Raw genomic sequence first — 11,793 nt, forward strand, 5'->3', positions numbered from 1 at the left:
CACTGGCCACTCTCCGACGATACCTACGGAGTATGCACTATCACAATTCTGCCGTGATGGGATAGAATCAGATGAGAGGAGGAGAATCATAGGCAAGGTTTGACCGAGGCACCCACCCACAGCCTGTCACCATCATGCATCCAACTCGATCTGGGCGATAAGTTGGCCTAGCCAGTCGTGCCAGTGACAGCTTCACCGAGCATCACGAGGCAGATGATTCAACGACATGTCGGGATTAGTACCTAGTTATTTAGGTAGATATTGGCTGCGCCTCGAGGCTAGAATGCAGCCAAATGGACACGGTGTTGCAGGGCGCAATTCCCCTTCACCATAAGTGGTCAACTCTGCGTAGCCTGCCCTTGTAGCTTGCAAGCTTGTCCAACATTCTCGGGCTTTCTTCTGGTCAAGATTTCTTGGCTTGTGGCCAGGCATGGTGAATAAGAATTCTCATGTCACTATCACAGCAACCTGGGCCAACATCCTCTTGTCCTTGATGCCAGAGATATCAACTCGACGATTGTCATTCACCAGGCCCCGTGGCCCCATGTCGTGTCAGAGAAGCAAGCACTCTGAAAGATTGAAAAGAAGAAACTAATTCACCCCGCCCGACCTTAGGATGCATTGATAGCTCCTCTTAAACCTGAATGACTGATGGGCGCTTCTGTCCAAGCCGACGGTTCGCACCGCAACACGGGCTCCCTAGGTTGTTCTTACTTATTGTGTGCGTATATGACAGTAGCAGTATGCAATTGAGAAGAAATAAAAGTCATCACTGTCTATTTATCTTTTATAGTACCTACCTGAATACAGTCATTAATATAACTTCACCCGAGTACAGGCATCAAACCCATGGGGCCTATAAGTAGAGGGGGCCGAGGACCGAGGGGCTTTGGTGGTGGGGGCTACAGGGAGTCTAGGACAACGCAACCCCCGCCCGCCTCGCGCCACCGCGCACCGGGACGGATGGCGCCCCAGGGAGCACGGGACACCCGCGAACCCCGGGCCACTCCGGCCCTGCCTTGACCTGACAACAGTGCACTGCAACCCAGTTATTACTGTGATTACTACCTAGGTAATAATGTATATCCTTTTCCCTCAAAGTCGTCTTTATTCCGTACAAACTAGCCAACAGCTGTTCTCCCAAAGGACGTGTTTCTCACAAAGGGGTGCATTGTCTGAACTTCAAGTTGCTAATTCGGGGCTTTTCCACTCTGCCTGCTATGGCTTCATGATCCAAGACCTGAAAAAAGCAAAGAAAGACTGGAGAATGATTGATTCCATCATGACCAGAAATTGCCTCAAGCTTCATTACATAATCTCTAAATCACTGGGGGGAATCACTTCCCTGTAATGCTTATCTCAAAGAAACAGTGGGCAAAGTCCAATTTACAACGACAACTGACAACTGACAATGCCTGGATCAAGTCTACAATTGTATGTTTCTATTGTGGAGGCTGGGAGCATGTTTCAAACCAAAATCATAGGGTGAGCATTGCCCAGTCATGATAACCTCGATCCTGTGGTGAGTGAGCGAGAAGACTTCAACGCCACTCATTTTCCCTGTCACGCCAGTTTCAAGTGCCCATCGGGCCATCTTCAAGGGCCCATAGGCTGTGGGACGAGGAGTGGGAGACCACTGGGGAAGCAACTTCAGGCCTCACTACTACGCGTAGTACTGCTTCGAGTGGTCTTCCAAGTTTGCAACTGTCGTGATTGTCGTAACTATGCATTTCGCCTGCCACCAGACCCCAGGACCCGAATTACCCTCCAATGTGCCACTCTCTGTTCGTACATTACTCCATAACGAAGCCCAGAGTTTACTACTAGGTAGTTAGGCCAGAATACATACGACTTACGACGTACTACCTGGCTTTGTACCTAAGGTACTTAGACTTAGCGACAACTTTCCAGGCAGTCAGGCACCCACTCCTTCACCCACTCCGAGGGTCCGTTCGCTCAGCCTCAACACTTACTACTTACACTAAATAGCCTCCGTGCCTTTACGGAGTAGGTATCCAAGATGCCTATTTAACTTAGTAGGTATGTATCTACCTTAGGTACCTAGGTACTTTAGGTACGCACGACCACCAACCATCCCCAGTCAAGTTCACCTTCACGGTCACGGTCACGATCACGGTCAAAGCACCTGGCCACCCTGCACCTCCCTCCCCCATCCTCCTCTCCTCCTTACGACTACACCTACACTTCGCTCCAATTCCTTCCTCACTTCCTTCACCTTTGTCTTTCCACTCTCTCTTCACCCAACGTCAGCGGCTTCCTTGAGCTACTGTCAATTTACCGCCTCCGCCTTCGCCTCAACATCAACTACTCTTTATTTCTTCGTCTTCAGTCTTGTCATCCTACTACTTTGCCTCTCTATTGTCTTAATTTCAAAGTCCAACTTTCTCCCTCTCATTGTGTTTGTTCATTTCCATCCCAACTAGTTGCTCCAAACCCAACCACCATCACCAACGCCCGCACTTGCCACCTCACCAGACCACTTGCCCGACCAGCAATTGATCCACCACCTCCAACTTCAACCAACCAGTCCACAACCATGTCCGGCACGACCTGCTGTTGACCGCTTTGTATATGAGCCTTTAATTCTACCTTTTCGCCCCGTTTCTGACTTGTCCACCTCTTATACCGACCTTCTACGACATGTCCTCACCGATACCGCCTGATCCCTACGCCGCTCTGGGTGTTGCTCAGGATGCCGACATATCTGCCATCCGTTCCGCCCATCGCAAGCTCGTTCTCAAGCACCATCCGGACCGGATCAAGGATGAAGCTTTACGAGAGAAGGGCAAGGACGAGTTTCAGAAGGTACAACAGGCATATGAATTGCTCAGCGATCCCGCCAGAAGATCACGCTACGACAACCGTGTCCGTTTGGCAGAACTCCAGAAAGATGCCATGAACAGAGATGGTCCCCCCAGACCCGCAACTGCTACCCATCATCCGTGGCCGACCCCGTCATCCACCTATCCATCTCAACCCTCTCCTCATCCCCATCGCGAGTACCGCGAGGACGGCAATTTCTTCGAAGAGATCAGACAACCAAAGACAGCACCTTTGTACGAGGACCGCTATGCCTATCACGATCCCCTCCCTCGAACCACCTCTCGAAAACATCCCGAGTACGAAAAGCGCGCCTCGGCACCCAAATCCACAGAAAAGAAATCGAAAATGGCAAATCCGTTTGTCACTGCTGGACTCGCTGCCTCTTTTGCCACCAAATTGAGATCACAGGCGGCAGAAAAGTCCAAAACGAGCAGGGCTGATGAGAAGAGATCGGACCGAGAAAAGAGGCGAGAGAGGTCGGAAAAAGTCTCCTCGAGGAAGCATGCCTATGTGGACGACGACTATCATTCCAGCGATGATTCCGACACTACCAAGATTTGGCCTTCGACCAAACTTCCCTCACGCCCCAAACATTCGGCAGAAATGCCAACTCGCAGAACTTCATCAAGAGCCGAACCAGCTGAAATCGTCGAGGAGGAGAGCACCGATGGGAAATGGGAAAGTCTATACAATGAGGGCAAGGCCTACATCAGTAAAGCCTCCAACAGGCCCGTTTTAGACCGATCCGGCTCTGCAGCGTACCACTACTGGGAGTCTGGAGACAGCAAAGGCCGTAGAAGTGGAAGTGATAACGAAAAGAGACCCACTTCGTCAAAGGGCCGTCGTGTGCCAGCCGAGGACTATTTCAACACACCGTCTTTTGCCAAATCCTCGTCTTCTCCAAGCAACCTCCGTGCTCACATTGAAGAGAGGTCACCAAGGTCTAATGTGGGGAGTCCTCGTGACCGAGACCGTGACCGAGACCGTGACCGAGACCGTGACCGTGACCGTGACCGTGAGAGAGAGCGAGATCGAGATCGAGACCGGGAACGAGATCGGGAACGAGATCGTGATAGGGACAGGGACCATGACCGCGAGAGGGACCGAGAACGGGAGCATCGAAAAGGCATTCCAAGCATGACGCGTTCCCATACGATGCCATCTCCAAAGTCAAGCTCTAAAAAAGACAGTGCTCCTCTGAAGGGCTCTAATCTCCGGAGTGAAACGCAAATGCACGACTCGGGCTACGGCAGCAGCTCCAGCCCTCACACTCCCGAAATGCGTGAGCACAGCCCACCTCGAGCGTCCAAGGCCCGACACCCGTCCATGACGTCGACCAAGTACCAAATTGTTGACCCGGAAAAGGAAGCTGAGGAAGATGCTCCACGTGCGCCTCGTGTGGGCAAACGGCTCGACGATGACGACCGCTACCATCAACGGTTCCACAGTCCAGAACCTTTGGCGAGAGAGCCCGACCGACGCAGTCGAGACCGTCCTGAGCGGCCGAGGGTGGAAACAATGCGGTCGAAATCGTCCCGCGGGGGATCGATGATGCCAGATGTCACGGGACAACCCCCCTCACCCATCAGGCGAAGTGAGTCAGGACGATTTGAGGATCGAGCATCACCGCGATCACCCCACGATACTCCGCCAATCTCACGCCACAACAGCGGGCGAGACAAGCTCTTCATGGAGATGTCTCCCGACGATCGAGAGCGGGACTCGCGGTATAGTCGACCTGCTCCGGACAAGATTCACATGGCACCACGACGAGATGCGACGACGGCCAAATATGCCACGTACCGCGAATCGCCCGAGCAACGAGATCCCGAGTACGCATCACGTTTTCGCGAACCTCTCCGGGCAAGACGCCCCTCTATCTTCTAGGCCAGAGTCAGGCGAACACTCATTTACTTTTGTTAATTTGTAATCCAGCACTCCTTTAGCAAGCTTGCATATTGTCACTCCTTTTCTGCATCCATTTTGAAGTATATGCCTGTATGACGGAGGCGTCCAATTCCTGATATGGTTATGGTCACGTGGTGCGAGAGGCGCGGCGGGGATCGGGGGTTCTGTTCTGAAAGCATGGGGGATTTGGGGATCTTGGCAGAAGGACTTGTGGTCTGTGGAATAGCAATGGATCTGATGGCGGTGAACATGGACAAACTCAGGCCGACAGGACAGACTAGATGCGACATATGTGGATGAAGCATATGGCACACGGCAGATGGCGGCGGTGGCGGCAGGGTGGCAGTCAGAAATTGAATGGCAATGGATATGTATGTCTTTTTTTTTGCGGAGTTGGCAAGATGCAAGGATGGAATGCCGCCGGGAGCACCATTACTACTATATTCGCCGTGTTCCCAAGAGGAATTGACGCCATGATGAGGTATGAGTTGAAATGAATAACGGTTCCAAAACATCTGATGAATGAGAGTGTGATATGTTGCGTGCTGAGAGAGATGACAGATGAGAGATGAGACAAGATGGTTGGGAGCAGGCTGCTATTTTACATTTTACAAGGCGCGCGTTCTTTGCAGCAAAACCTCAGCATATATGGTAAGGAAGGTGCGACTGCCATCATGGCATCTACCTACTTCGTACCTACCACGTCTACCGAATGACAAATAACTTTCAAGTATACTGAGGTAAGCACGGTGTAAACGACTTTGTAAAGAAGGTGCCAGGCACAGAGGCAAGGCAGGCAAGGCAGGTCCAACTCCTCTGCCAAGCATACGCCTGGAGGTTTGTTGACAAGATTCAGTCGAGATTAAATATGGACGTCTTAAGCGAGGCCACCACCATCGTCCATTGCCTCGAACGCTATTCCCGACGCGGGCACGTTATTGCTGTATCCTCACCATCCATACATACCTTACCTATCTACAACGTGCCTCTTCCCTTGCACCATCCATGCTCCAAATCCCCAGGCCTGTTACATCTCATAATCCGTCCCCAGGGCACAGAACCTTGAGTCTCTGCTGCTTCTGCTCGAACCCCAACCTGATCCAGAATCCACCAGTGGTCGGCCGACTCACCACGAGACTCCACACTCACTCTGAGACCAACTTTACCCCCTGCAGACCGTACTCCAAACCAGCGCTCCAGACCAAAGACCCGTCACCGCAAACAGCACTGAACTGCAACTGCGCAAGACAAGACAATTCGTCCACACCATCGACGAGCTCGTTGATGCGAATCTCATATTCACCACCGTCTGTCCTCTCTCGCGCGTTTTCCCACTGTTAGGAACACTAGGCCCTCCCCACGAGACGAGACACCTCCCCTGCCTCCACCCGACACTCGACCCCCGACACCCTCCACCGCACTGACTCACTGCCACGCATCTCCCATCCTACCTGTCTCGAGCCTTTCCTATATGGTGATCTTGACCAGGGTCCATGGCGCAGACACCTTGAACAAAGGGCACGCCCGCTCGCTTTGAACAGCCAGCCTCCCAAGGAATGGCTGGTGTTTCGACCTCGGCGACGTCAAATGTTGTGTTGAATGGGGTCAAATCCTCACACGATCCTGTAGGGTCCTTCCAAGAGGTGAGTTGATGGACAAACCCCCCATTTCCAACCGTGTCTGTGCACGGTTGACAACACACGTCACCCAACCCCATGCCCCCGTTCTGCGCACGGCCCCACGGCTGCTCTGGTTCGCCGACGTGCCTGATACACCGACTGACGTCGATATGGCTGTAAACAGAATTCTACCGTTCCCAAAACTCGACCTACGGGTCACCGTCAAAATTCTACCGGCTCCTCGCGCATGCCTCTATCTACCCTGACATCTAATCGCAAAGACGGTGGTAATGGAACAAATGGCCGAGCCACCCACCTTCGTGTCGAAGAGCTGGGCCAACAGCCAGGCTCTTTGACACGCAGCGGCAGCGAATCCGATAGTCTCCTAGACCTATACCGAAGAGATCCCAGTAGCGGAAATGTCAGTCAGCAAGCCATTGACAATGACATCCCCGAGAACATGTACCGGCCTCAGAACGACGATCCTGAAGGGTGGATTCACCGCGACAAGCTGGCCAAAATTGAAAGCGAAGAACTACAGGCCGCAGGCATCAATCTAGCCAATGCACGACGAAATATCGGCAAAACCCCGCGAAGAGAAACAAGTCGAGGACGCAAGAGCGAAGACAAAACACCTCCCGACGCTCGAATCGCCGATTCCGACCATGTAAAGTCTCGTCTGGCAGACCCCGTGACAGAGGAAGATGATGATGATGATCCCGCCAACTGGGACATTCGAACCCCTGAAGAGATTGCCGCCGACAATTCGTCTGCCTTTTACTCCAACCCTGTGCTGAGAAAGTCGGGGTCCAAGATCCCGGTCTTGACTTCGAGTCCCCTGCCCATCTCTCAGGATCATATCGAACGTGACACCCCGCTGGTCAGGAAACGCACGATTAGCAATAGCATGGGCATGGATGATGCGACCATCACGCCCACGATCAAGATGAGAAGAGGAAGCACAAGCAGTCAGCGACTCGGACCGGAGGACTTTGACCCCATCACCATCACACCCACGCCGATCAACGTGATCAAAGCCTCGGCGTCCAAACCACCATCATCTCCAACAAAGACAAAACCAAAGTCCGCTCAGAATTCTCTGCTCGACGCATCGACAGGCCGCAAGACATCGGGTAATAGCAGGAAGCCCTCGACCAACGCCAAAGGCGCTCTAGCACCATCACCCAATCAGCGACCCGGCACCCGTTCCGGCGACTTGGATCGGCCGCGGACAGCCATCAACAGACCCGAAGGAGATCCTCCGTGGTTGGCGACCATGTACAAGCCGGACCCGCGGTTACCTCCAGAAGAACAAATCATTCCGACCCATGCGCGGAGACAGCAACAGGCTCAATGGGACGAAGAAGGTGCCATACCCACCACATACGACCGTAACTTTTCCCCGCTGGCCATCCATACAGGCAACGGCCTGGTCAAGGATGCCTCACCGAGGCTTGAATCGTCCCCAGATCCTGAGAGGGATTTTGAGGGGGATGCATGGCCTCTTAGGCCTGTGCCAGGAGTCAAGAACCTTGCCAATGCCAACCACCGACCGGGGACAGGTGGAAGTGGGAACGCGGGCTACAGCACCATGCCTCGAGTCACGAGTCCGGCGGTGATGACGAGTCCGAGGATGGGCAGTATTTCTTCCGGCCCAGGCCATCAGACCAGTTCCAACAGGATCCAGGTCCAGCGGATGCCACAGAGAATGGAGGACGAAAAGACCAAGGATAAGAGCTGTGGTTGCTGCGTTGTCATGTGAAACAGGAAGCGACCGAGTGCCGTCGCGTCATGTCTCCATCGAATTCATCGCCTCTGCACCGCGACATGGTGTGGAGGCGGATTGCTACTCTTTTTTCTTGTCCATGGCATGTCATATCAGGGTTCTCCTTTGTTCAAACAGTCTCGCTTTTGCTTGCCTTTGTCTTGTTCTAGCGCTTTAGCGGGAAGCGGATGTGGTTTTCTACGAGTCGGGTCACGTCAATTGATTGTTTGATTGGGGAAATTATCCAGCGGTTTAGAGAGGCGGGTGTAGGTCACGGGCGTGTGGTCACGACGGCCCATCAACACATTTTAGTTGACTGAGGAGTCAGGACTTTGCCACGAACGCGCCTGGTGAGAAAAGAAGGTTGGAGATAAAGTACTTTTGTGAAGGCATTGATGGTATTGAGGAGACAGAGGGCCAAAAGTCAGAGGTGGATGGCGGCCAATATAAGGGTGCCACACGGAGCCCATGCCAGACGAGTCTGATAACCGGGGCTTGAATCATGATACAGAGCCATTCATGCCTCAATCAGTGATGTCAACCTCGACATGGCACATAGTGGGTGCTTTAAAGCGCATGAAGCAGAGTTCGTGGTTGTTTCTTCAACTGTCCTGGCGTGGCTGTGTCTTGAGCAACGACATGAGATGTATTTGGAATGTATTTGGACTGTATTTGGCATGTATTTGATTTGGAGTTGGTTATGTAATCGAGGTTTCATCAGTTTTGCTAATCACGACCATATAAGTAAAAGCAGCAACTAGCACGTGACCGCTCTCATCACCGATCACATCATCGGCCTACCATTGATTCCCAATCAGGAAAGAGGGAAGCTGGTGTCGTCATCTTACTAACCCCGGTCTCTTCCCATATTTCTCTCATCTCCCCTCCCTAATTCTCATCCTCTTAGAGCCATACAAGCAAACAGGAATTGGCGATACCAATTCCCCCAATATCCAACCCTGGACCAATCACTAGCCTACCCATTTCGTTCCATTCAATTCCAAAAGATAATACCTCGCTTCAACGCCCGTTCTACCTCTTTTCGTTCATACACTACCCTCGGGAGGCCGCACCGCCCACTCGTCTGTTCCTCACTACTACATAAACACGACATCACTTCCTTCACATCCTCCAACCTCGATTTCACACGCTATCCTTTTCACAGCATCCCCCAACCAACCGCCACCATTCTCAAGTCAATAATATCACCTTTCCGCGCCGTAACTCGGAGCTTTTTCACGTCGCGACCCAACCTTTCACCAGCAATCATGTCCGCAGCCAAGGTTAAGGCGCAACAAATCATCGACGAGAATGCCGTCGTCGTCTTCTCCAAATCCTACTGTCCCTACTGCCGTGCCACCAAGAGCCTTTTGAATGAAAAGCACGCAAAATACTTTTTGATGGAGCTGGATCAAGTCGGTAAGTCACAATATTCTTCAGAAATGCATAAACACTCTCTGGAACAAGGACAGAAACTGACGCATACCCAATAGATGACGGCGCCGCTCTCCAAGACGCCCTCGAGGAAATCACTGGACAGCGATCCGTCCCCAACATCTTTATTTCCCAGCAACACATTGGCGGGAATTCCGACCTCCAAGCCAAAAAATCTCAATTGGACAACCTTTTGAAAAGTGCGGGTGCCATCGAGGCATAGACAGACCAGGCCAAATAATACGAGAGAGTTGTTGATGTCACCTAGAAGAGATATACTGCATCCAAAAGTCCTCGGATTAGAATCATCGCATCTAAAACCTTGGCTTGTGACAGGAAGAGAGAGGGTCTAGAGAGATCAAATAGATACAGTCATATTTTTTTGTAAACAACATCCTCTTATCAACACTATTGGACTCTTCCATCATCACCTTTCTTCTCTTAGGTCCAATATCGCCTGCTCGAACTATCTATGTAACCCATATTTGAACAACAAACCAGGTAGCTCATGATGAGACAGAGCTTCCAGACACTGGTCGGCGGTGACCATTTCCAAGATGACCAAGATTACACGCTGCAGTGATGCGCTCGTGATTATCAGCAGCAGGTTGATGTTGATTCTTGTAAACGATATTTCATATCAGACAAGTGGTTGTTTCTTAGGAAGTGAATGGCTGATAGGGCGGCGACGACTCCATGCTCACTAAATTCATTAGCATATACGCCAAGTCTACTAGTGGCCTGAGAGGGATTTGGGGTCATCGTCATTCTTGAACCCGAACCCCATCAGCGGAGGAAACCTGGTGATGAATTTCAGAGTCTACAAGGCACATTCTTCCCACTACTTTTCCTGCCAGTGCCTGTGGTTCGAACAGAATAGGTCTCCCAACCGACAACTTACACGATGCCACCTTCGAACCTCTCCCCCTTGCAATCCCTTGTCGTACGACGGACTTGCCTATGCCTGCACCTTCGCCAACAGTCGGCGACGACGAATCGACGGTTCCTCTCCACCACAGCTTCGATCCGCAATGGCGCTCCCGTGGCAGCTTTCGGCTCATCGGAGCTACTTCGACGCCGCCACAAGGCTGGTAAGGAGTACATGACTCCGGCCGAAGTAGCCAAAGCCGAGCGTGCAAAGACCCTGCGAAGCATGAAATACTCGGCCTTTGGCATTGCTCTCTGTGCTGTCGCCATGTTCGGCGCCATCGTCTTGTACCCAGATCCGCAAAAGCAGGAGCGCCGAGCCGCTCTCAATGCTCAAGAGGCTGCAGCCGTTGCTGACAAACTGCTCGTTGAAGAAAAGACAACTCCTAAGAGCAAGGTGGTCCGTCTGGATGCTCCGCCGTCAATAGGCGGCTCCATCTCCGACAAGCTCACGGTCAATGAGGTCGATCAAGTCCCAACGGGGACGAGCACTATTCCTACTATTCCACGCCTGATCTACCTTCCCTCGACCCCTGCGCCCTCCAGTCCTGCGTCTGCAAACGAACCCGGCGGAACAGAATCACAGGTCGAGTATCAACTGGTTGGGCTGGGGATCCGCACTGTATCGATCCTGAGCATTCAAGTTTATGTGGTTGGTCTATACATTGCGGTGGCCGACATTGCCAAGCTACAGGAACGTCTGGTCCACAGTGTCGCCGACCCCGTGGCCACCACTCTGGTGCCGGGCGAGAAAACCAAGCTGCGCGAGCTTCTGCTTGACGCCAATCGTGGAGAGGAGATATGGAATAGCATTATCAAGGATGGCGGTATTCGCACCGCGTTCCGAATCACACCTACACGGAACACAGACTTTATGCACCTGCGCGACGGGTTTGTGCGTGGGATTACTGCCCGAAGTGCGAGTTTCTCGTCGAACCCTGCCCTGGTATCGTCGGATGCGTCGTCGAATTTCCAAGATGAATCCTTTGGCTTGGCGCTCAACGACTTCAAGGCCGTGTTTGGAGGCACGGCGCGAAGGAAACTCCCGCGTGGCGAGCAGCTGTACCTGAGTCGCGACGCCACAGGCCGTCTATCGGTGTACAGCGAGGACAAAGAAGGTGGCAGGGTCAATATGGGACACGTGGCGGATGAGCGGGTCAGCAGATTGTTGTGGTTGGGCTACCTGGCGGGCAAGAATGTGTCGAGCGAGGAGGCCAGGAAGAGCGTAGTTGATGGGTGTGTCGAGTTTGTGGAACGGCCAGTTGGGACCGTGGCGACACAGGTCGTCTAACTACT

The 11,793-nt window shown here is 52.5% G+C and overlaps 4 protein-coding genes across 4 annotated transcripts; all 4 read left to right on the forward strand.

The window, feature by feature from the left end:
- Positions 1–1,917: 1,917 nt before the first annotated feature.
- Positions 1,918–5,545, forward strand: PV10_09006 (uncharacterized protein). Its single transcript, XM_016374106.1, has one exon. It carries the CDS (start codon positions 2,662–2,664, stop codon positions 4,729–4,731), a length of 2,070 nt encoding a protein of 689 aa, XP_016219650.1. The 5' UTR covers positions 1,918–2,661; the 3' UTR covers positions 4,732–5,545.
- A 12-nt stretch (positions 5,546–5,557) lies between these two features.
- PV10_09007 (uncharacterized protein) lies at positions 5,558–8,871 on the forward strand. Its single transcript, XM_016374107.1, has 2 exons — positions 5,558–6,395; positions 6,556–8,871. Exons 1-2 carry the CDS (start codon positions 6,309–6,311, stop codon positions 8,131–8,133), a joined length of 1,665 nt encoding a protein of 554 aa, XP_016219651.1. The 5' UTR covers positions 5,558–6,308; the 3' UTR covers positions 8,134–8,871.
- A 533-nt stretch (positions 8,872–9,404) lies between these two features.
- PV10_09008 (glutaredoxin) lies at positions 9,405–9,793 on the forward strand (the record flags this gene model as incomplete). Its single annotated transcript, XM_016374108.1, has 2 exons — positions 9,405–9,555; positions 9,630–9,793. 2 exons carry the CDS (start codon positions 9,405–9,407, stop codon positions 9,791–9,793), a joined length of 315 nt encoding a protein of 104 aa, XP_016219652.1.
- Positions 9,794–10,474: 681 nt separating this feature from the next.
- On the forward strand, positions 10,475–11,788 carry PV10_09009 (uncharacterized protein; the record flags this gene model as incomplete). Its single annotated transcript, XM_016374109.1, has 1 exon — positions 10,475–11,788. The coding sequence occupies one exon, from the start codon at positions 10,475–10,477 to the stop codon at positions 11,786–11,788; it is 1,314 nt and encodes a 437-aa protein (XP_016219653.1).
- Between the last annotated feature and the right edge of the window lie 5 nt (positions 11,789–11,793).

Source organism: Exophiala mesophila, assembly GCF_000836275.1.
Source record: "Exophiala mesophila strain CBS 40295 unplaced genomic scaffold supercont1.7, whole genome shotgun sequence".
NCBI lineage: Eukaryota > Fungi > Ascomycota > Eurotiomycetes > Chaetothyriales > Herpotrichiellaceae > Exophiala > Exophiala mesophila.